The sequence below is a fragment of the Falco peregrinus genome, chromosome 2 (assembly GCF_023634155.1).
Source record: "Falco peregrinus isolate bFalPer1 chromosome 2, bFalPer1.pri, whole genome shotgun sequence".
Lineage (NCBI taxonomy): Eukaryota > Metazoa > Chordata > Aves > Falconiformes > Falconidae > Falco > Falco peregrinus.
The window spans coordinates 106,631,430-106,657,703 of record NC_073722.1 but is presented as its reverse complement, the minus strand read 5'-3'; the positions used below and the strand labels follow the sequence as shown (position 1 = coordinate 106,657,703).

The following is a 26,274-nucleotide window of genomic DNA, read 5'->3' as shown; positions in this document are numbered from 1 at the left end:
ACTGCCACATGCAGCATAAGGACATACATGTTTACCGCAAACTTCAAAACAATTTTCTTGAGTCTTTAAGGGAAAAGAAGAAACATACTATCAATATTCTGTGTACCATGTTAGGTCTACGTAACTAAAAACCCAGAATATAAAAATCTATCCACAGTAAAAAGACACTTGCTCAAGCGTACCATGGTATAAAAGCCAGTACCATATTTAAGCCCACTACAAGTGTTTGAAAGTAATTTCAACTTCTCAATCTCTAAATGTAATTTTTTTTTAAAAAAAATCATTTTCTTCCCATTTCAACAGACATGGCACGCCAACGGCTGCCACATCAAAATACAGCTACAGATCTGACATTGTTAACTCATTACAAACCAGGGCTCAGATGCCTACAGTAACGGACAGGGCTTGAGGCTGCAGAAGAGAAAGCCATTACTTTCATTCAGTCCAACAGATGCAAAGTTTAATATCCACACGTGTGGCAAGCAGACATCACAGAGGCTTAGTTCCTGCTTGTTCTCAAAGCTCAGTGCCATGGTAAACCCCAGCCGCCTGTCCAACCCTTCCCCAACAGCCCCCTCCCTCCCTCCTCCCCAAATCCAGGAAAACATACAGCAGTTTCCAGATACTTTGTTATCTTGTCAGAGTGGAGTTAAAGCAGACCTATAGAACCAAGGAAAGCAGGAAGTGATACAAATAACATACTTAACAGGATTTTTTGCATGTTTCTTAAAGAACTGTAAACAGTTAAAGCCTCAAATCAATGCTGCTCCACCTTTACACACCCATGTGCACATAACGTTCAGCAAGACATGATGAAGCTGCAGAAATTCTATACACTGGTATCTCTGGGGACCCGAGTGCTTTAACCGTTCTACTGCTAACGCACAATGTCCTTGAAAAAAAAATAATCACAACTTAGTACATCTCTAGAAACAGAATTACAGTACTGACTTTAAAAACAGTTTCTAAGGCTCAGACTGAGTCCAAAAAGGCCTCTGATTGGGTTAATTCAAGCTCTTACGTTTGGACTGCACGAATGCAGCATAAGAATGATTGCAGCAAGACGTCCACAGGTAATTTCTACATTTATTTTTTATACCAAAAAGTTATGTGCAACAAATAGAATTCGTACATATTTACACTGGTTTTACCTGTTAGCAAAATTGTATCCTAAACCTCCAATAGAGAATCTCTCAACCTATACTGATAAAAGGAACATCTGCCTGATGACTCCATTTACATGGATGTTTAATTTGGAGTTTAAAGCACTAGTAATAAATAGTTGATGGAACATACTATACAGAACAAACACCTAATATTTAGGCCATGCTTAATACATTTTTATGGTAACAGAATACTTAATCTTTTCTGGACCGGTTTTGTCTAGATCATATTTGAACGACATTGGCAGAACCAAAGCAATTAGATCTCTCTTTGACTTCACGTAACTTCGGAGCATCGAGTGCTGCCTGAAAGCGCCTCGCCCACCTGTGAACAACTGAGACTGTACAGCAGAAGACAAACGCTTACACAGTGTGCAGAAACCTCCTCACAAGAGATTCGCTGTCACTCTAGGTATCAGAGGTGGTAGGGAATGTTTCGTTGGCCTTAGCATTGCAAACACTTTACAGTAAGAAACTTCCAAGAACATTCATTTCCGAAACAAGACTCGAATGCTTTGTTGGCCTTAAGAGTAGCAAGTACCTTACAGTAAGAGGATTTCAGGAATGTTTAATTCCTAAGCAGGTTTTGGGATAAGGTTCTTTTGCCTTTCCAATCTGCCCCTCCCTACGAACTTCTGAGAGCTGAGGAAGCAGGGGAAGGGGAGGAAAAGCCCAAATTCAGAACCACTTGTTTGTATCTGACAATTTTTTCCCCACTCCGTTCTCTTGAGTGTTGAAACCACAATCTGTGTAACGCCCCCCTGTCCCACTGCCAGACCAGATATTATTTACTAGCTTTTACCCATATTCCTGTATCCTCAAGATTTCTCAGAATGCGCCTTGGGATTTGTAAGGGTCAAATTAATATCAACCACGTATTTGCCACCACACGTGCTTTGGCTGGGGACAGGCAGGGGGGCCACTGCGTGAAGCACTTGTCTGATTTCCAACACATTACTAACTGTAACCTGAGCCATTTCACTGGAAGAAATACACTGCTTCTATCATTGGGAGCAACAAGGAAAGAGTCAAAGAACTGGAAGCAAAAAAGTCCAAATTTCTACTGCTAAGATTATTTTGCCCTTTATTCAGGCCAACTGCATTTCTGAAGCACAAGAGAGAAAATAGAAGACTTAGGGCCGTTTCTAGCAAATCACTTCCAGTAAAAAGTAACTGCAAGAAAAGCACACGAGACAAGAGAGTTCACAATTAAGGATCAGGTTTGCAAGTTCGTGCACAAAGTGTAGCTGCAAATTCTTCCAGAGACCAAACTCAATATCCATTTGATCCCTATGTGCACACAAACAAGGACTGCAGACACGACTGCTGAAAATCTGGCCCTAAACAACTTTACTAAACAAACTGAATTAACAGACTATGCCCACACAGACAAGCACAAGACACAGTGAAGTTAGTCAACACCTATACTTTCAGCTGATGGGGCTTTTCTTCCTTTTCTGTGGTGTACGCTACACCCAGAAATTGGACCAAGTAATCATCGATTATACTTGTCTCCGTTGCTGCTTGTTCTGAGATATTAGCACTGAGACTATAACTATTTCAGGCAGCACGTTTTCACCTCTTCCTTGGATGAAAAAGATGCCTTAGTGTAGATCACAGGAATGCATCAAAATAAATCTATACAAGACATTAAACAGTGATATTGCCTCAAGGCTTGTAAAAGAACAAAGTAAAGCCTTGAGGGACCAGTTTAACATCATTCACTCCCCTCATATCAAAGTTCAAGGCATTTGAGAGACAGAACTAAACATCAAGACAAGCTTTAACTATACTCTGGTCAATACAAAACGCATTTAATGAATTGTTGTCTAAAACCATTAGACAAGAGGGACAAGTAATTTAGTGTTACATGCAACAGATGTTACTCATACCACAGAACTCTATACATAAAAGCCGTTTCCACCTACATCCTTGATACAAACCAGAAAATTACTTCAGTAGTAATTTAAATACTATTTTGTGAAGTCAATCTAAAATTTCTATTGTCTCTACAAAACACTGCATGTTTCACAGTCAAGTTCATCCTCAGCAACCTAGTGTTTATAATAATCCACATAGCCATACAACATAAGTGTCTCTCTGACATTCATGTTTAAGGAAAAAAACCCAAAATTAGTTTAACTCTTTAAATAAATGGGTATGCAGTTGGAATTCTTCATATTTAGAAGCTGACAAGGGCAAAAAGCAGCACAGCACCAATTACAGAAAATAGCTGAACCTATACATTTTGGTGTCACAGAGTCTGAAACAGAAGTATTTTACTTTTCCAAATCACATCATCAACCTTCTGTCACACTGTTTTAAGATAAGTGAAACAATACTGCTACCACTTCTCAGTCTAAAAACTAAAACAGATCTCTTAATACTCTCCTATCCCCAGCAAGTTTGCGGGGAATTTTGTTTCTTTGTTCATTCTTAAAGCAAGGACACTTCTGCCTGCCAAGTTCAACACAAAGTATTTGGTTTAAGATTTTAAGACAGAAGGCACTTTTAACATTCAGCCTTAGAATACTGAGTGCAGAAACAACATTTACAATTTTGTTCCTTTGTTTAAATCTGCAGTTTAAGTTTTTTTTTCCCAATTAGTTATTAGAAAGAGCTATGATAGCATGGTATCACATTTCATTTTCAGAAGCACATTTGCTTACTTATCCCACTAAACAGATTGCCCTTCCAAAAGATCTTACGTGTGTCAGGTCTAAAGTTCACTTCCCAATATAGCGCAAACCAAAGATCCTGATGAAGATCAATTAAGTCACTGCTTCTTCAGCACACTGCTTGGTTATCCCACTCAGCTGGCGGTTTCAACTGCAAATTGCAATTCTATACTGCAGCATTCATACAACATCAAACATTAGTAACACTGGCTGGCTGACCACAGTTTAAAAACAAAACAGCTCTGCATGGAAGTTAAGTCTTTCAAAGAACACTTTTTGATACACCAGTCCCCCAGTCTGCATATAGTATCCCAGTGGCAGCTTTCTATTAACCACATTAAGCTGTTTTCATTCTGTACAGAAATCAATGAAGTTGTGGTTTAATGAACATCAGGTTTCGGCTTTAATTCCATTTTCATTACTGGAGACAAGGAAAAAAAAGGAAAAAAAAAAAAAGAAAAAAAAAAAGAAAAATGGAACAAACCCCAACCATCATTCTTGTGAAAGCACTAACAGTGAGTGCAGCAACTTGGCGTTCTCTATAGAGGTCACTTCTTCCATCACGTCAGATGACTATTAGCTGAACACTCTAACAGCTCCTATGCTAAGAAAACCGATTGTACAGTGAGTTCTCCAGGGATGAAACCAATATTTCTGATTTTATTTACAGTATAACTCCTAGTCAAATCTAAGTCCATCAGCTAAAAAAAAAAAAAAAAAAGTAATACACATACTGTAAACATGGCAACATTAAATATAGTAATGCTAGTCTAGAATATTTAATGTTATGATCACATCTTGTTATACCTGAATTTATATACAGGGTATTTTATAGCAAGTGTTACCCACTTCACAAGTAGAGGGGGAAGAGGGAGAGTGTCTAGGTTTTGCTGTGGCTAAAACTCCTCCAAAGTAAAGTTAAAGCTTGTCTTTCATTGTATTAGAGCTTTCTTTCATAACCACATTTAAATTGAAGATTAGCACACACACCAGAAAAAAAATAATTATCTGGGGCCCCTTCAAATTTATAATTAAAAATTCAGTTATGATTCTTGGGGAAAGTGTCTGATATGGAGAATAAAAAATTACTGCAAAATAAATTTAATGGAAGTTGGGTCTTCAGACTGTCAGTCAAAAGTTCAAACAGGCGTTATTCCTGTTTGGGTTGAAGTTGCCGTTTCCAGGCCTCGTTCAAATAAACTAGACGTTTGTAGTTGATGATAAAGAGAATGAAGTTCAGCAAATATGTGATGACGCAGACAATGCAAAATTCCTTCAGCACGAAGTACAGAATGTATGCCAAGTACAATGACCCTACTACAGACACTATGGAGGATGTCATGAGGATTAGAGCTGCTACTGCACTTGCTGTCATACCTGCAACAAGAGAGAGAAAGTTACTACCGCTGCTCTCATTCCCCCCTTGCACACAAAGCAAAAAGCCTAAGCACTCTAATTCAAACTGAAGGCTACTCAGCAAGTTTGTATTACATAAAAGTCTGTTTAAAATACCATGAGTTCAAGATGGCTGACAAATCGCTATTTGAAGGGGAGCTTCTAGGTTCTGTACGACAGTCCTTTGATAAGAGTGTGTGTAGTATTAACCATCTTCTGTATTCCTGAGTTATGGGAAAGTTACAGGTTGGTCAGGTTATGTCTGTCAGTATTAACAGCTTTATGGCAGACCATATAGTTACAAAGATATACATATACATTAAACTTCATGTACTTTTTTGCCTGCTATCTCTATTACTCCTGCCAAACTCATAAATTCCGTTTTTATTTCCTATCTTTTCTATCACACAATCCAATGCTAAATATATTTAAGTGAAAATACAAATGCAGCAACTGTATTGATGCTTATATTAATAGCACAGCAGGAGAAAATGCAATTGCTCGTTATCAGTTGGGGGTTTAAGCCCTTTGGACAGATGTATCACTAGACTGGTGCTAAAAAAAAAATAAATATTAAAATCACATGCATTTGGTCTCTTACAGATTGCACAGTATATAATGCACTCCACTTTCATCACCACAGACTTCTTACATACTTTAGGCTCTAAACTGAATTTATACTTACCAAGTAGCATTTGTAGTATATAAAACACAAGTCCAAAAACACTGTTTGACTGATTTATTGCACTGTCCTTCCCAAAGATGGAACCCAACAGACCGAATCCTCGACCCCATCTGTAAAACAGTGAAACTAATTAACTTGTATTTGGGCACCTCTTGCTGTACATCAGTATTTTCCATTCATCACTGTTGAGGGGGGAAAAGATACACACATATATTCTGACACGGCCACTGCAGTCCTATCTGAAGTTCAAGGTTATCTTGGAAAACCAAGCAGTTTACAACAGGGGGTGCATAGGTACAACTTTATCCCACACATTACCGATTAAAGTGATTCAACACACCATAAAGTACCAAGTTCACACCGCTGCAGCTTCACCAAGTGCCATGTCTGCTTCCTGTGGTTGTAGTTTAAAGCTCTTTTGTCAAATAAACACTTCTCCCTCCAATGATAGCTTGAGCAGTTCTCTCCACCCCATGGACACATGCTCACTATACAGCAGGGGGAAAATGGTGCAACTTAGTAACTAGTTGTTACCCTCTGCCAGCACTTACCTCACTGGCATCAGAGCAAGCAAATGACAACGTATGTTTGCACTCTGCCTGCTCCTGACCCGTCTAACGCCTTAGGAGGAACCCAGATCTGTCAAACAGGCAAGCTAGGGATGGTACCATAACAAGATTCACAGACTGCGTTTGTTCGAGCCCTTGCACAGCGTGACATTTGGAACTAGCACCTTCACCACAAAAGAACTTCCAACTTTTTAGTGATGCTAGAAAGCAGCACAAGCCTTACAAAACTGCTGCTGCAAAATAAGGGGGATAAAAGATTAAATTAGCAGATGTGTTTGTGCTAGAAACCATTCATTTGATGCCCTAAGGCAGACCATACCATTATCTGTAAAAGCAAAGTGAGGACCACATTTATTAGTGTCATTTGAAAATATGAGACGTTAACACTACTTCAAGAGGCAGCTTAATTCACTTACAAGAGAGCGTTAGGATATTTTCCTAGCACGTCTTTGAAGCATTAAGTACTACATAAATGTAAGGCTACATTCACATTATCAGGTTAACTGTCACAGATCTACGTAAAAAAAAGTGCAATTCCTCACTACCGTTGCAGCAGAAGATGCTAGCATGCTACATTTATGCCAAGAGAAGCGCAGTTTCCAAATAGCTCGTTGTACCAGAGGCAATGGTTCTACTAAACCAAGACACAGGACAGATTTTCCCTCTGTACACTTCGGGAACGTTGCTGATAGACTTCACCATACATCTTGAGACCAGGGAAAGGCTACCACCATGTTACAAGCAGTTTCCTCCCACAAGAAAGGTACCATGGTAAGTACAATTTAATACCATCTCCAAAATACTTCATAATCTCACAGCCATTTGTGCAGTATTTTCAAAACATATTAATCATTTTAATTCAAGCTTCGTAATTGTCAGCAATTAACTATTACGCCTAAGTCTTGCGCTCTTCTCTCCAAGAAACTGAGCAGAGAATTGGGCACCAGTTCCTAAAAAGCGTGTTTACTGCATAAACAATAAAACACACAAACATACTGTCAACTAGTTTGCTCTCACATTTCATATATGACTGAAGTGAAACGAGGGTGCAAATACAAAGTTTCAAGCCAGTAGAGAAGACCAGCTTTACCATGGGGACAACGCCTTGCACCCCAGAGCTGTGAAGGGTCAGAAAGACACAAGTTAATTGCTGGGAGGAGCAGTGCTATACTGCCTTGCTCCCTGCCGCCATCCCAGCGCAATGGGGCTGTGCAAACTGTGGGGGTCAAGGCTGGTGAGACATCCTCCCTGCAGTATATATGAAGGCAAACAGTCCCACTTGGCATACAGTTCGCAGGCAAAGTAGCATCAAGGATGGCTACCAACAATCTGGAAAAGCAGCTGCAGAGATGTGAGTGCAGCACTTCACAGCCAAGGGAGCCACGCTTCCAAGAGGGAGGGATTTAAAAAAAAAGACTAAACACCTTACAACAACACATAAGCAACCATTATAAAGAAATACTCCACGTTCCAAAGAATTTCAGCTATGATGAGACTTTCCTCCCACACACTGAATGTTATCTGGATTTTAAGCTAGAACTGTTTATTTTTTAGCCTTACTTTGATAAGATGGGCATGGCACATGGAACAATAGTCTCACATTGTCCAGCCAATGCAGCGTTGAAGAGCCAGACAAATATATTAAAGGTATCACCATTTTATGTTTAATAGTCCATTTTTATTTCCTTCTATTACCACACTTACAGATGCTTCAGCCTACTATCCACAGGTGCAATTTCTTGTTCTAGTCTCCAAGTGAGAGTTCTTCGTATGGCAACTTTAAACTATTTGAACGTGCTCAAGCTTCCCTTACTAAGGCACTAAACAGTGCAACTCAAAGCGTGCCCAGTACTGTGGTTCAACATCAGCTCAGCCCAAAGTACCTGCAGGATGCTGAATTCCTACCTGCTCCCTGCCCTAGCTGGATGCTCATGTGATCCCATCAAGTTTGACAGTGAACTCAAGCTTACAACATCAGAAACTTTATACTACAGACAGAATCAGAATCTGACCCTACAGTTATTCTAAAAGTGAATAAAATGTCGTTAATGGAAAGATAATGAGTTCAAGCCCTTCCCGGCAGTCAGTATCCCCAAGCGATCTGTTCATAGCTGCAAGAAGGTCAGAGCACGGTGAAAGCTTTTTCCACATGCAACAGTTCATTAAGTATCTTGTTGGCCTTGTAGCAGCTTTAAGGACGTCAAGTATTAAATTTCAGTCCAATGAACACAGCTCCGATCTCACACCTTATTCCACACACCCCAGGACAGCTAAGAAGCCTGCGGTTTAAGAGGAAGCACTTTTTCCAGCCTTATAGGGTTTGAAGTGTGAGGAAGTTTTCTGCATCAAACTGAAAAGCAAAATATTTAGACTTTGTATATTTCTATTTCCATCTAATTTCTCTACTGAAGAGGCTAAATCATCTCCTAATTCTATCAAGGAGGTCCCAAAACCCACTAAAAAGCACAATGAGCCAAGTACTTTTGCAAGAAATTGGAGGAAGGGAAAAGACTTGAGGATGATAATCTTCCTTCTCAGACCAAAACCATGGAAATCACACCTGAGTTACAGTAACTTTAAAAACACGGCAAACAAATAGCAAGAAGAAAGACTGCCGTCCTAATAATAGGATAAACTCTTAAGAAATAAAACATCAGTAAAAAGGACTATGAAGTACTCGAAAGTTCTTCAGGAACTTGCTTTTCTTATAATTTACAAGAACTGTTGTTAACTTGAACCAACTCTTCGGATACAGAACACTAAGTAAAATGAACTGCACTAATCAAAAAGTTGCTTGCACAGCAGGATAAAAGCACAGTCCAACATTACCAACTTTTTTCCTAGGACCGACTGGTGGCTCCCCATCCCCGAAGCAGTCAAGTGTTCTGTTGTGAGTCATGCTGGAGTCACCCTGCATGATTCAGAGCACTCTGACAAACACATGTGCAAGCCTACTTTTGCCACACCCGAGTTTCACTCCTATTGAAAAGGCAAAAAAAAAAAAAAAAAGGCAATCTGAACTAACCTCAAGGAAGTTTTAAAATAAATCTTTAAGACATCTTCCTGTATGTTTCAAGTAACTCAAATTCCCCTCTCTACTTGTCATTTGCAGGTACAACTTTGCGTGTTCTTTGAAAAAGTTTTCAGAATAGTGAATCGAGCAATCCAAGACAAAGTGTTTAGAATTGTTCACGTAGTTCCTTAACATCTAAAATTGAATACTACAGTGACTTTTAGCCCAACGTACATTCCCTTTTATCAAAAGGAGGTACTGAAAATTATCATCCACCCTCTAAAGCGTCCCTTTTGGTTTGTGATATTTAACAAAGCTCAGAAGTATTGCATTTTTAGAAGTTTAAACCAGTATTTGCATGCACTTGACACTTCTTAACAGGAAGACAAGAACTGAGGTCATTTTGATCCACAAGAGACACGCCTCCAATAAAATTTATACTGTTAAATCATTAGCTCTTTTGCACAATTATGAACGCATTTAGCAGAGACAATACTGCTGGCAGAAAGGCAACCAAGACAACCTCATGCAGTACACTAGTATCTCAGTCATTTTAAAGGACAAGTAAACAACCTCCATGTTTAACAAGTTAAAAGCTGTAAGAGTTATCAGTACTAGCTCAAAAAGCAACAGCATTCTAAGCCTGCCAAACACAGCAAGTCAAACAAACAAGAAGTATGTATTTAGCCAAGGAGTCAGATTATTATCTCATCTACTCTCTGTAAGAAATGCTACACTCCTTTTTCTAGCCAAGCATCCCAATTCCAACAGTTCCTGCAGGAGATGTTTTTAAGGGTTTTTACAAAGAGATCATTCCCCAAGATGGTCTCCTTGACCTCAATCATCATTAAGTTAAGAATCAGCTTGAGAAAACTTCTGAACTGGGATTTCACCTGGACCACCATGCTCCGTAGCCTACCTTGAAGCCTTCCTCAATGTACCTCGATGTTTTCTGAACATGTACTTCGTACCCCCACAACATGCTCCAGTGCCGAATGCCAGAACTGCATCACCTCAATTTCACTTGGCAATCCTTAGTTCTCATGTCAAGAGAAGAACTACCTACTGTATGTTCATTTTAACATGAAAACAACCATACCAAATCAGCTCAAGCCCAGCTAGCTTTAGCACGCCCCTGACATCAGCAAGTAGCAGATGCCTTCAACTAAGCACACACATCCTTCCAGTACCTAAAGGGGGGCTACAAGAGAGCTGGGGAGGGGCTTTTTACAAGGGCCTTTAGCAACAGGACAAGGGGAAATGGCTTTAAACTGAAAGAGAGCAGATTTAATTATGTATTAGGAACAAATTTTTTACTGTGAGGGTGGTGAAGCACTGGCATAGACTGCCCAGAGAAGTTGCAGATGCTCCATCCCTGGCAGTGCCCAAGGCCAGGCTGGACGGGGCTTTGAGCAACCTGGGCTGGTGGAAGGGGTCCCTGCCCGTGGCAGGGGGTTAGGACTAGGTGATCTTTAATGTCCCTTCCAACCCAAACCCTTCTGTGATTCTACACTTTCCAGTTCACATTCAGGACTCCTAAATGTCTAGTTGAAAATGCTATCAAATCCTTCAGGAGACCAGATTATTAAATGGCATGAATGATTCAAAATCAGAGAACACACTGCATTTGTGCAGCAGCAGGTTTTCCAACACATTTCTCTCTCAATTTTTAGGTTTGCTGCAATGAAAAGGGTGAGCAGCGTAAGAGTTTCTATTTTCAGAGAACTGCAAGAAAAGAACTCAAGTTTTGTTTTCTGAGTAGTACAGATTAAAGCCCCTCATTTCAGGGTTACTTTTCATCCCATATGCATTATTTTGTTATCAACAGCAAGCACCATTTGCCACTTTGTAACCATGAGGAAACAATAAATACCATTTTCTAAAAAAAAAAAAAAAAGCCTACACTTGACAAGTGATAAGCACATTTCCTTAAATATCATCTGACTTCTGAGATAAGTTACAGTACAGAATGGAACTTCTCAGGAGGGGACGAAACCTGGCCTATGCTCACACATCGCCTTCACTGAAAAGCTCATATAAAGGTCAAAAAGATCTGGAGCATGTTAATACTTAGCAATGTTAAGGAACTTTTGTTGCAGCTTCTTTATAGCTTCACTAGAGGATTTTGGGTTAAACCTAGTTCATGGTTACAAGGTCATTTAGGCCACTGTCACTGTTTTAATAAATCAAGTAAAAGCCTTCAATTAGAAACCATGAGAAAGGAAGATTAAATTTTCCCATTGGTAAATATATGCATCCTCCAGCTCCACCTCAGAAACAGTCCAAAAAAATCTCAGTGTCTAGATCTGCAAGATCTCAAGCAGAGAGTGTTTATTTATTTTATATCAGCTTTTACAGAAATACTGGTTATTCAAGCTACAAGCCAACAGCACTGCACTCCTACATAATCTCTTTTATTAAGCTATCGTAGATGAAGCCCAAATTCGAGCTATAGGCACTTTGTGAAATTTACTTTGCATCAGGCAAAATATCTCGCAGCCCTACTGCAAATTCCAGTCAAGCCAGTAATAATATATTTATGAAAAGTAAAAATACATGTGCTAGTGTATACACTGTAAGGCTGGAAAAAAAAATAAAGACTCCACGTAGCTAGGGTACTGCTGTATTTTATAGAAGATGTGCCCTAGTCCCTCCGTATTACATCAGCCTGAAGTATTAAGTTATTAATTATCTGTGAAAAAGATGAGGCAAAAAAAAAAAAATCACTTAAATATCATCTACTGCTGCTTTTAGGAACAACTTGCTTTAGAAGTAATCAAGCTGGTTTTCTACAAGTGTTCCCGGAATGCCTGCCTTCCCCAGCACTGGGAATAACCTCCAGGTCGCTCCCAGCTCACACCCTCCGGCCTCTGCACCCTGCCTCCCCAATCAAGCCATGATCTATCAGTTCTGAGTCCTATCTGCCCACATGCTGCCTGGTCGGGCTGGCAGACCACATGGGACAGATAACCTTAGCTCACACAGAAGGATTTTTTTTTCCCCTTCAGCAGAGGTATTACTTTGAGCCTCTCTCCCCTCTCCTTTGGCACTGAGTCCATTTCTAAGAAAAACTTTACTAACTTGTATCCTTGGTTAAATTTTCCCATTAAAAAATGAACAGTTAAAAAATAAATTATTAATACACAACACAAAGGCAGAATTTTCCCTAGAAACCAGACTGAAAAAGCAGAATAACACAACCTATCTTGGCCTTGAGTTGTTCGTGCTTTTTTGGCTCAGTATCTGTTGGGGCTCTTGCTGTATTGAATGATTATACTGAACTCTGAAGCAAGTGGAAAAATACTGAAGAAATAAGACGAGGTTACGGCCAGAACAGTGGGATGAAGAAAAAGGAGCAAATTGCAGATGTTTGCTCAAAACCAAGGCCAACGGGACGTGATAAGAGGAGCTGGGAAACCGCAGAAAGGAGCCTACATGCCAGAACAAGCAGAAACAGAAATCTTCCCAGTAAACAATTGTTAACCAATCATATTATTATACGCTTGTGAAATAGCCAACCACATTATTGCACGCTTATAGAATGCCTTATAAAAGTCTACCTGGTTTGTACAATAAACGGATCAGATCTTGAACTCTGTGAGTATTTGAATCTGACTCCCGCTCGCCCGAAATGCCCGCAGCATCTGGTGACCCCGACGATCCGATGAGGGTCGACAGGATCGGTTAAAAAGTCAGGAGGATTCATTAAGGATCGTGTTACAAGCTGCGGAGCCGGCGAGGATCCTGCTGCCAGCGGAGAGAGAGCTGGGCGCCCGAAGAAAGGCGGAACGTGCACGGCTGACCGGTGAGTCAGGAAATTTAAGCAGGATGGGAATCACTGCATCAGTGGTGGAAAAAGCAATCGTAGACAGTTTGATGAAACTGGCAGAAAAAACTGAAACGCCAGTCTCACGGCAGGCAGTAGTTGATCTGCTATGTTGGAGTCGCCGCCGTGGTTACCTTGCTTCTACGCAAGATGTATATAATAATGAAACATGGAAGAAAGTAGGAGAGGACTTATGGGAATCTGTGCAAGTTGGGACTAAGGGGGTAAAGACTTTGGCTCGCACGTATCGAGCTGTACGGGGTATGGTCGCGCAGTTACACGGTGAGGCGCAAGTCGCTGCAGCTGTTAAAGCTGCAGTGCGGTCTCCCGGCGATCCTGCTGCTCAGTCGGAGGAAGAGCCAGAGGGACAACCTCCGTGTGAAAATCCCCCCGATTATACGTCCAAAGCTTATCCAGTACTGACTACTGCTGAACGAATAGCATGGGGATTAGATGATGAACTGCCACCCTGGTGTCCTGAAAAGGAACAAACGGCAAGCGGCAGACAGACATTAGTACCGGTAACTGGCTGTAAGTCTGCTGGGATGGGAACAACACAGCCCACAGCTCCTCTTAAGGAGGAAATGGAGACTGAGCCTGAACCGTTTAACAATCTGCCTCCTTTACCTCCCGAAAGTGGCAGTCTTTACAGTAGTGATGAGGAGGGAGCACCGACGCCTTATTCGGCATTACGGAAACAGCTGCGAGAGCAGGAAAAGAAGATGTCCGACCTATTACATCATATGGAGAGGCTCGACAAGGACTCTAAAAAGAAAGATGTTAAAAAGGCGTATAAAAGTGCCCATAAGGCTATAATTGACGGGTTAGAGGCTCTGGGGGATAAAATTGAACGGGATGCGCGCGCGGTACCTATAGACCCTAATTTTGATCCTCGAAGGCGATACAGGGGCCTGGTAGAGAATTGTAGCATAGAAGGGGATTTTTCGTTTACCCCATTAGCTGCCCCTGTAGTGTTGCGTCAGGGTCAACCGACATGGGAACCCCTCGATTGGAAATTGGTGCAGGGTATTCAAAAGGCTATAATGCAATATGGTCATAATAATAAGCTAGTGAGAAATCAGGTAACAGCCTTAATTAAGTATACTGAGTTGGTGCCAGCCGACTTAAGAGCAGTTATGGAGCTTATCCTGTCTCCAACAACATTCATGCTTTGGTTAGCAAAGTGGCAGGAAAATCTAGAGTTGAAACTTATAGATAACATTCATTTGCCACAAGGGGATCCTTTACGAGTAGCGCCGTTAGATGCCTTAATGGGTACGGGTCCTTATCGTGATGGAGCTGCACAAGCAGCGTTACATACCAGAGTATTACAACAATCGAAACAAGCTGGGTTAGCAGCTTTCTTGGCGCTACCTCAATTGCATACGCCAACCTTACCATATACAAAAATTTTGCAAAAACCTAATGAATCCTTTTTTAGTTTTGTTGACAAGTTAAGAGAGGCCATTGATAATGCTCCTAACGTCACTCCAGATCTCAAAATTATTTTGACTAAAGAAATCGCTGTACAAAATGCAAATGCCACTTGTAAGCAACTTATAGCATCCTTACCCCCTGGGGCATCCATCACTCAGATGATAGAGGCATGCGCAAGGGCTCCTTTAGTTGAGGAAGAGGCCAAGGCAAAAATACATGCCAATGCTCTAGCAGTAGCTCTAAACAACAACAAAGTGCACGGCCGAGGGGATCGGGGATCTAAGCCAAAATGTTATCAATGTGGACAGGAAGGTCACTTTAAACGTGACTGCAAAAAGAATCTAGGAGAAAAGTCTTTGTTGAATGGAAATTGTTTGCGTTGTCAAAAATTTGGTCATAAAGCGGCCGATTGTCGCTCAAAATTTAAAAAAGATGGTACACCCCTTTCTGTTCCGGGAAACGGGAACAGCCGCGTTCTGAGGGACGCGGCCAAGAAATATCCCCAGAACCCAACAAAGTTCATGGCTGCCTCGGCGAGCTGTGTTCAGCCACCAGAGGAAGTGCAGGAGTCGATCTGGCCGTGGCAGAACCCATAAATATTACCGATGACAAAGTACATGTACTTCCTTCTACAGTTAGTGGCCCTTTGGGTTATGGTTTATCTGCACTCCTTATAGGACGCTCTTCTGCGTCAAAAAAGGGGATTTTCGTTCTTCCTGGTTGCATTGATGCCGATTATACCGGACCTATTGGAATTATGGTAAAAGTTTTTTCTCCACCTGTTCATATTCCAGCAGGAAGCACTATTGCACAGCTCATTCCATTCCAAGCTACTGTCCCTAAAAAAGGAGAAAAGGACAGGGGTCAAGGTGCATTTGGCTCAACGGGTATGCCTAATATTGCCTTTTGTCAACTTGTTGGTGCCGAACGGCCAAAATGTAATGTTAAGATATCTGGTCCACAAGGTGTAATTCTTCCTAATGTTTCGATGATGATTGATACTGGCGCTGATGTTACTGTTCTTCCTTTCTCAGTTTGGCCTACCGTGTGGGAATTAGATAGTGCGGGTTCAACCATTTCAGGCATTGGGGGAAGTCGTCTGACACAGGTCAGTAAAAACTTCATTCTTTTCACGGATCAAGAAGGACATCAAGCATGGGTAAAACCATATGTCCTACATACATCATTGTCCTTGTTAGGTAGGGATGTACTCTCCCAATGGGGAATGAGAATCTCTACAGATTTTTGATTGGGGCCATTGATAGCAGCTCTCGCCCAACTTTAAAATTAAAATGGAAATCAGAAACTCCTGTATGGGTTGATCAATGGCCCTTACCTCAAGAGAAGCTGCAACACATTCAAGAATTAGTCCAAGAACAATTGGATTTAGGTCATATCAGACCTTCTGTTAGCCCATGGAATACACCCATTTTTACAATTCAAAAGAAATCAGGGAAATGGAGATTATTACATGATTTAAGAGCAATAAATGAAAAAATAGTTGACATGGGTGCCCTTCAGCCTGGACTGCCTTCTCCCGCTATGTTACCACAAAATTGGGACCTATTAATTATTGATTTAAAAGATTGTTTTTTCACTATTCCCCTGCATGAAGATGATTGTGAAAAATTTGCATTCACAGTACCAGCTATAAACCGTGCTGCTCCAGCAAAAAGGTATGAGTGGGTTGTACTACCTCAGGGTATGAAAAACTCCCCAACAATATGTCAGTGGTTTGTGGATTTAGCTTTACAATCCTGGAGAGAAAATAATCCTAACCTCATTACCTATCATTATATGGATGATCTTTTAATAGCCAGCCCTTACACACTAGCCCATGAAAAACAACAGGAACTTATACAGTGTCTACATACTTTTGGATTGGTTATAGCAAAAGAAAAGGTACAAAAATTAGCACCCTGGAATTATCTTGGCTTGCGCATCTCAGAAACAAGAATTCAGCCACAAAAAATTATTAGTGTCCCAAATATAAAAAACGTTAACGATGTCCAGAAACTAGTCGGAGACATTCAATGGTTAAGAACTTTTTGTGGTATTGCCAATACGGATTTGGCTCCTTTATTGGCGTTATTGAAGGGTAGCTCATCACCCGCTGATCCCAGATCTCTTTCACCTGAAGCTGAAAAAGCCCTAGAAAAAATTACACAGAAAATTCAAAATGCCGGAGTGGACAGGCGATTATTGAATTGTCCATTTACCCTACTCGTGTATAACCAAGACACAGAAATTGTGGCTATAATAGCACAATTGCCTGTCGATCGATCTATGATTTTGTTAGAATGGGTTTTCCACAGTAACACCTTAAAAACCACAGTTACTACTAGAGCGGATGCAGTAGGACAGTTATTGCTGAAGGCACGAGAACGTTTGCGTACTCTTGCAGGATGCGACCCTGAAAAAATTATTTTACCTGTGAAAAATTTGTCCTTGGCTAACTGGTGGATTCAGATTTCTGAGTGTTTTGCTGTGGCGACCCTAGGTATTCAATTAGATAATCATTATCCCAATCACCCCTTATTCAAAACTTCCTTAGTATTGGAGGAAAAATCTTTACAGCAACAAAATCCTATAAAAAATGCACTTACGGTTTTTACCGACGCTAGCAGCAAAACTCAAAAATGTGGTTATGCCTATAAGGATGACAGGAACAATTGGATTTCTCATATAGAACAAATGGAAGGTTCAGTTCAAATTTTGGAATTAAAAGCGGTATTAATGGTGTTTCAGGAATTTCGCAATGTCCCTCTTAATATTGTAAGCGATTCTAAATATGTTGTTGGAATAGTTTCACGTCTTTCGCGTTCCCTTTTAGGATCTTTTATAAATAACAGACTTATGGCCCTGGTTATTCAGATGTGGAATGAAATAAATTTTAGACAAGTTCCTTGGTGGATTACACATGTTAGGAGTCATCTAGATTTACCTGGTGTTTTATCGGAAGGCAATGCTTATATAGACACTCAGGTGGCATCCCCAGTATTACAAAATTCCCCTTTAAAACAAGCAACAGAGTCACATGCCTTTTTTCACCAATCCGCTCGATCTCTCCAAAAACAGTTTGGCCTGTCTCGTCAGGACGCTAGGACTGTCATAGCGGCCTGTCCTGATTGTGCCAGGCTAACACCTCTTCAACAGGAAGGTACAAATCCTAGGGGGTTACAACCTCGACAAATCTGGCAAACTGATGTCACAGAATTCACTCCATTTGGAGTACTTAAATACGTCCATGTCACAATTGATACCTGCTCGAAAGCTATTTGGGCGACTGCTCATAAGTCTACCAATGCTGTTGCCTGTATTCAGCATTGGACGTCAGCCATGGCTGTGTTGGGCCACCCAGATATGGTGAAAACAGATAATGCCCCTGCATATCTTAGTGCCCGAGTAAAGACCTTTTTGCTGCAATGGCAGGTGAAGCACGTTACCGGAATTCCATATAATGCTGGTGGTCAAGCAATTATTGAACGTGCCCATCAATCATTAAAACATTATCTGTCTGTTTTTCGAAAAGAGGGGGAGAAGAGTCCTCATGTAATAGTGGCAAAAGCATGCTATGTACTGAACTGGTTGAACCCCAGAACGGAATGTACTGAACAGCCGATTTTCTATCACTTTTCTAATAATCCCAACGATTTTTCGACTCGTGACATAGCTGTCCAGGTATTTGACCCTGTCTCAAATTGTTGGTCAGGGCCTCATAATTTATTAACATGGGGTCGGGGTTATGCATGTATCTCCACAGGGGCAGTGACTAAGTGGATTCCGGCAAAATGGGTTCGCCCGTGGATTGAAAATCGACCCACTGAAAAGAAAGAGCAGGGTAATTACAACAAGATTGATTCCTAAATGGACAGGAGGGATCAGTGGGTACAGTGGACCCGGTATTGAGAACAGTTATTCCGACCACCACGACCAGATGAAGAAAAGCGGTTTGTAAATAAGTTAACATACATTATTCTGCCCATCTTATAGCAGTTGCCTTGAGAGATACAATGTCAATTACCCTCTGGTGAATTGTCTTTGTTACACTATAATCGTATCGTGCATGTGTTGCAGGATCTTTTCGGACAAGGACCGATAAAAACAGAGAACTCTTGTCCTATATGTGCTACTTCTTGTAATTCAAGAGTTACCCTGTATCGTGAATATTGTAAAAAAGTTGAAGTATATAGGCGAAAGGCTTTACACTCTTGGCTGTGTCTGCCCTGTCGGTATAGAATCTTACGTTTTGGTTCCGGCGGTTTTTTCCCTTCTTACTGGGACACATGCCACTACTTTTTCAGGTATAAAACGAGGCCTTACAATTATTGTTGTTTGTTATTCTTTTGTTACTTTTAGTGCCTTGCCTTTTACAATGTTTTCAGAGCTGTGTGGAACGCAGTATTAATGATGTATTTAAAAAGAAAGGGGGAGGTGTTGGGGCTCTTGCTGTATTGAATGATTATACTGAACTCTGAAGCAAGTGGAAAAATACTGAAGAAATAAGACGAGGTTACGGCCAGAACAGTGGGATGAAGAAAAAGGAGCAAATTGCAGATGTTTGCTCAAAACCAAGGCCAACGGGACGTGATAAGAGGAGCTGGGAAACCGCAGAAAGGAGCCTACATGCCAGAACAAGCAGAAACAGAAATCTTCCCAGTAAACAATTGTTAACCAATCATATTATTATACGCTTGTGAAATAGCCAACCACATTATTGCACGCTTATAGAATGCCTTATAAAAGTCTACCTGGTTTGTACAATAAACGGATCAGATCTTGAACTCTGTGAGTATTTGAATCTGACTCCCGCTCGCCCGAAATGCCCGCAGCAAGTATCCTTAGCTGTAAAACTTGTATCATGCTCGCCTGGCTACAGCTACGCCAACTCACCATCATCTTGAACCTGCAGCACTCCAAATCCTGACGAAGCAAAAGTGCTTGACCTACTAGATGGATTCTGTCTACACTGGATTTCCCCTTGCCCAATCAACAAACTAGAGCTCTTCAAACCTTCCCTCGGACACCAAAACCAATAAATCCTTGCTATGGAATAACTGAAGCGCCGTTACACCTGCTATCTAACAGTTTGCAATCTTCAGAAATGAACAACAACCAATTTTAAACTACAGGACAGGTAACAGCAGAGTCTCAGGAGGCAACGTTTTCATGTAAACTCTTTTGGCAGGCTAAGAACCACAAATATAATTCCTGTTGGATGACTACCATCAGCTCCACATACTGCCCTTCAGCAGTGTAATCAAAATTCTACATTCTTCTGTACAGAATCGAAGATGCCTAACAAAACCAGCTAACTTGCCTCAGGTTAAAGCTACTACTGCCTAGAGAAGAAGAGCAAAGACTTGAAAAACTAGTAACATTTCAAAGAAGCACACGGGCCTCATTTCTGTGTACTGGTTCACAAGAAGGGACTAGACAAGACTTTTCCCCACTACTCACATAAAGCTACTTTTACCATTTCTCACCTTGCATCAGTCACTAACAGTTGCAGCTGTCAACCTCAAACATACCTGAATGTTTGCTTGCAGGTACAGCAATAAAAAAAAAAAAAAAAATGCTGGGACATCAGGAATTTACCATTAATATGAAAGATAACTGCTATATAATGTTCTTAACCTGGAACTGAGCAAACTTGACAGACATCAAGTTTACAGGAGCTGCCCCACAACAGAACTGAATGAGAACCTGCAATATAAACCTCAAGTTAGGGAGAAGGTCAGAGGAATTTTCTTCCATGTCCGACTGCCTTAGATAATGGGGTTGTTCTTGTCAACTTGATCTCTGTTCCAGCCTGCACTCTGCAAAGATGCACCAGAACAACAGTGCTAGCAAGGTGCCCTTCACCAAAAAACCAGCACCGGTCAAAGTTTTAACTGCAGTATCTTATAGCACAATCACACGCCCACTCTGCAGAGGAACAAGCTCTACACCAGCATAATTATACTCACACAACACAGCACTGAAGTACTATGTCACAAGACTAAGCGATTCAAACATCACATTTACACACACCTAAACCCACTGCTTAAAATGATTTATGAAGGTAAGCAGAACAATACAGCAATGCTACAGCTGTCACAGGCCATGCTTGGTAAATCCAGTAAGACAACTGCATGCCTGTACAGATCTGTCCACAACACATGCAAAATTTTACAGATATACACTTTTAAGAACTACCAGATAATTATTTTGGTGCATCCACTAGAAGACAGAAGGCAGACATGCATATTAGAGCTTTTTAGAACTGGCCTTTCAGAGTGGCTCAAATTCAAGATGACAATCCAAGACCTTGCACACTAGCATAAAGTTCAGAACAGGGAATCCCTAAAATATGTCACCTATCAAGTTATACGCAGATGAACACAGATTCTTAAAATCCTATTTTGACTCTAGAACTTCCTCAGTAACTCAGCTAAAGATGTTAACCTAGATCAATATTGACTATTTCCAAACCTCTTCACTTACGCAGCTGCAACTATTGCTAAAGATACAGTGATGTGTGCCCTTTGGCCAATCCTGACAGCTATCTTAAGTCTGTATGAAAGCTATCACAGCATGAACACATGCCAGGCTACAAAACTTCCTTCAAAAAGAGCCATTCACTAGCCTGCTCTGCAGGAACTTTAAATTAATCAAGACAGAAAGCAGAAACACATCAGAAGACCCGAAAATCTCCCAGGGCATGCAAAAGAACAAAGCAAAAATCTCTGGGTCTCTGCATTACTACTTAAATGTCACATTTTATTTCAAGCCATACCACTACGCATGTTACTTGAAACTTGTCTATAAGTTTAATTCCCTTTCTGAAACCAAAAATATTTTTCAGGAACTGCTATTAGCTAGTTTAATTACAAATAAAACCATTCTTGCCACTTACTCTCAAATGTAAGACAGCAATTCATTTAAAACATCTACATCAACTGCCAAATGAAAACGTTAGGTATTTCCCTAATACTTTCCCTTACTATACAGTCCTTAGTAGTTTTTCTTTTTAAACTACATCACAATTTTTCACCACAATAAAAGCTTGAAATATGCTGACCATTACTATTTTGAATAAGGGATCCTAGGAAGGTATGTCTCCAGCATAATCTTCTGGATGACTCAGTCTCTGATAGAAGATTTTCTATGCTCCTCCCTCTGCATGCTGGTAATCTTTACAACATTTTTTTCTCACTGTTGTGCCAATACCAGATTTGGCTTAATAGCAATAAATACTAACAATCTTATGGGGGGGGGGGGGGGAAGTCTTGCCCAAAGACCAGAACTCCGTTCCAAAGTAACTCAGCTCAGGGAGGTAAACACTAGTTTATTCCAGTCATTCTATACACTTAAAAATAATCCCAACACCATGATGTGCTTCGTAAAGTTCAGTCCACTGTTACAGTAAACACCTAAAATGTGAAGCCTCTTAGATTCCAAGCTGCATCGGCAAGTCTAGCTTAAATAAAATGGCACACAAACAAATGAACACTCAGGAAGCCAGAAAAAGCCACAAATAAGTCTGTCACTTTTTTAACTCTGTAGAGTTACCTCTGCTAATCAGCTAATCAAATAGTTGCGATTGCCAGTGTAATAGTTCAATGAGAAAAGAAACTTATGAAAGCTAAATCTGTATTACATGTGAAAACACTGGAAAATGACATTTGAAGCTCTACTATCCTGGTGAAATCTAAATTGTAGTTAAAGGTTCCTTTTAGAAATCAAGTTTCAGGGAAACTGGTGACATGGTAACAAGGAATATTCAATTGTGGGGCTGCGGCGGGGAGCAGGGGGAGAATGACCGATGGATGGGGAGCTGTAGCACCATGGAAAATAAGACTAATTTCTTTCAATGTTATTCTTACTTAAAGTTTAGGTTGCCCTCTTGTCTTAGTTTTAAAGCAATACTCCTTTTTCGTCTGTGTCCTGTACAGCGTTGAAAGCACATTCTTCTCCAAATATGGTCTGACTGAACAGAACTTGCACACTCCTTTTCCACAAACTCTCTTTACCACCTGCTCTAATTATCACAAGCTATCCTGACATTTGCAATACTTCAGTCTTTAAGCATGATTCTCCTAGCAAGTGCTAGGGAGACTTTAGTTGACTTTATCCCTAACTGTATCATATTACACAGAATTCCTACAGTAAAGTATTTACAGGTCTTACTATGGCATACTCAACATTTCAGCTGCAGCATAATCAATGAACACTATAATTACCAAGCATTATTCCATAATTACAAATACCCAAATACATAATTGGAATTACTTTACCTCTTCAAAGCATTTAGTAAACATGCATTAAAACTATTAATTCAAATTCCCTGTCTCCATAGCAGCATTTGCAATAACAATAAAAAGCTAATGATGGGCCACTTCTATGCAAGAACAGACTACTATGGAGCACTTACTTAGGTGCTTAAATCTCTGATACTCTTTTTATCTCTATAGCTGTGGTAAAATTCAGATTACTGATGATACATAGTTTAATCTCAGTAGCCTATGCATAGCTTTAGTTTACAAGTTTAAGTTATCTGGCAAGCTTATAGAAGCCTTCTTCCTGTTTAGACTGAAACTTCTCATTTCAGGTCACTTCTCAAGTAGAGACATGACCAAGCACCTTCACAAACTAAAGATTACCTGATGACAGACAGAAGGGCAGAGTTAAAGCCCTCGCTCAATCACAAGAGGCTCCTTTGAGACCTCCCACATCTCTCTGTAACATACCACAATCCCACTTCTGACACAATGGAAGTGATTTGAACAATAAAGAGTTCCCTGTATGTTTTACCCTAAACAATTTAACCACCTCCCTCTTTGACAGAGTATGGGCACATTCTCGCCCATTGGCTCCTTAGGATAATACAGCAGGTACCTTTATACAAACTGTGACAGCTTTTATGCAGGACACAGAGAGGCAAAATGAAAAAAAACCACAAGTACTCATTCAGCTGAAGGCACTAACATCATAACAAAATTCTCATTTAAAAAAAGGAAGCATTTAATACACGCATCTGTGGAAGAACCAAACCCATCCCCCCTTCCCAGCTCCTTACTTGCTATGCCTCTTCCCCCCCCCCCATATACATAGATATATAACAGTTTTGAGATTGCTGGACAAATCATGTTATTTCTTTAGTTTAAATACTTGAGAATATGGATTTAGGAGTTTCTTGGCCAAATTACATCCCAAAGTATTTCCTGTACCAGTCTTACACTGGTAGCACTTGCAACTATTCAGCACGTTAAATCTTTTCATTATCATCTTTCAGTTACGTGAGAAGTCAAGCCAGCAGCAAATTAAAATTTATACATCGACTCTAACAGAAATAAGAACCACTGGCCTTTAGAAAACAATCCCTAAAGTAATTACTGACAGGGAGCCTGTAAAATAGATCAGGATTTGGACTGGGCTTTTGCTGCTGAGGCATACAAACGTCTTTTGAATCAAGCGCTTCCTCTGTGTCACGAAAGCAATCTTCCGTGCTGCCAGGTGACATTACAATAAAAATGCAATTCAGATACTCCGATTAAAGCAACCCAATCACCTCCAGCCGCACATGTTTGTGTTGGCCTCAACCACGAATCACACCCGCAGCGTTTTACCCCACCAGGTATTTGACGCCGAGCCGCCTGCCGCTCGCTAATTGCACCGATTACAACACAGAAATTGCGGGTGCCTCACCCTCCACCCCGCAGCGATGCCGGCAAAAAGCCGTTCCCACACCAACCCCCCCGGGAAGGGGCTGCCTAAACCGGGAGCCCCGCAGCTCCCCCCGCCTGCGGCCCCCGGCCCCGGCCCGCAGCCCCCACCCCCCTCACAGGGCCGGCCCGGCCCCCCAGCAGCCCCCGCCTTCGCCCCCGAGGTACCGGAGACGGCGCTCCCCGCGCCCGCAGCCCCCTCTCCCCGCGGCGGCCTGAGGCGGCGGCAGCGGGTCCCATCCCCGCCTCACCTGGAGGTGATGGCGGCGGAGCAGCGGACCCGCTCGCTGAGGTCGCACAAGGCCTGGTAGTGGAGGTCGCGGCCCTTCTCCCGCTCCAGGTGGCAGGCGTAGAGGGACAGCAGGATGCCGGCCGCGCACACGGCGGAGCGGGCCACCCGCTCCCAGCGCGGCACCGACACTCGCAGCAGGACGGGCGCCGCCATCTTACCCCCTCCCTCCGCCTCAGCCCGCGACGCGCGCCCGGCGCCGGCCAGCCGCGCACGCGCGCCCACACCCCATTGGCTCGCTGGGCGGGCGCGCCCCTCCTGCCCCGCCCCTCCCCGCCCCGCCGGCCGCGCCGGACGTGGCGCTCCGCGACGACGTCACGTCAGGCCGGGGCGGGGGGGCGTGGCGCGGCGGGCGGTCATGGCGCCGCCTGGCGGCCATCGGGCGGCACCGCACGGCGCACGGCCCGGGCTGTGTGTGTGTCATTCCCCCCCCCGCCCTCACTGATGTCAGCACGAAAATTAGGTTTTTTCCCCCCCTCTTTCCCCTTCAGATCTGGACTGTTCCAGGGAGCGCTGAGAAACCAGTCACGGCTGACGTGACCCTCAGGGCTGATGTGTCCCTTGGCAGTCGCTGAGGCGGCGCTGGCCTCAGGCAGGTGCCCCCGTGAGCACTCCAGGTTTTTTTCCATGATTTTGTAGAAAATGAGCCAAACCTCCAGAGCCTGCAGGCACACGAAGCCCACCCGGTGCCTCCTGTGCAGAGGTCCCTTGCTGAGGGCCTGTTAACATTCCCAAAGTTTACCAAGAGACTTTCTGGGACATGTAATTGGGACAAGTGATACAAAAAGTGCATTCAAAGTTTGTTTTTAATGGTGCGCACCATAGTCTGGCTCTGCAGCAGCTGCCGATGGATTCCCTCAAGCCTCGCTCAGCCTCACCTCTGGAAGAATACGCTTTGCGCTTGAGCAACGGAATTTTGTCACCTGTTTTGCAGATCTAGGATCACATTCGTATCACACCTCTAAATATAGCTGGCAGACCTGCAAGTCTGTAGCGCTAGTCCGAATCAGACGGGTACGACCAAAGGCAATCAGAGCTGGGTCTTCTTTCTTCCATACGTCTCTGGTTTCTGTCAAAAGCAGCATCGATACCTGTCTGGCTGTAGTTTAAGTTTAAGTTTTAGTTTGCCAACACAAAAGTTATCTAGCAGCTGACAACAAAACACCTTTGCTTACTGCAAACGCCCACCACAACCACCATTATTGCTTTCTTTTGAGGACAGCCACCACCTGCTTGATCCCCTTCCCCGTTTCCTTCCACACACTTTATCGCTGGGCATTAGCAGATGTGAGAGCGAGTCAGTACGAAACTAAACTCTGCAAGTTTTCCCAAGGAAGGCAGGAGGACAGCACACAATGGCAGCATTCAGCCCGCCAGTTCTCCCGTCCGTGCCTTCATTGTTCTGCAAAACAAAACAAATTCAGAGCGTCGTGGTGCAAAATGACTTCAAGCAACAAGAATCCCCCTGCCAGCAAAAAAAGGGAAATTGAAAACTATTCATTAAAAAGTGTT

The 26,274-nt window shown here is 42.0% G+C and overlaps 1 protein-coding gene across 1 annotated transcript; it reads right to left on the bottom strand.

Annotated features, from left to right (window-relative positions):
- Positions 1 to 1,066: 1,066 nt before the first annotated feature.
- VKORC1L1 (vitamin K epoxide reductase complex subunit 1 like 1) lies at positions 1,067 to 24,951 on the bottom strand. Its single transcript, XM_055794487.1, has 3 exons — positions 24,725 to 24,951; positions 5,922 to 6,031; positions 1,067 to 5,218 (listed from the first exon to the last, which is right to left on the bottom strand). Exons 1-3 carry the CDS (start codon positions 24,916 to 24,918, stop codon positions 4,992 to 4,994), a joined length of 531 nt encoding a protein of 176 aa, XP_055650462.1. The 5' UTR covers positions 24,919 to 24,951; the 3' UTR covers positions 1,067 to 4,991.
- Positions 24,952 to 26,274: the final 1,323 nt, after the last annotated feature.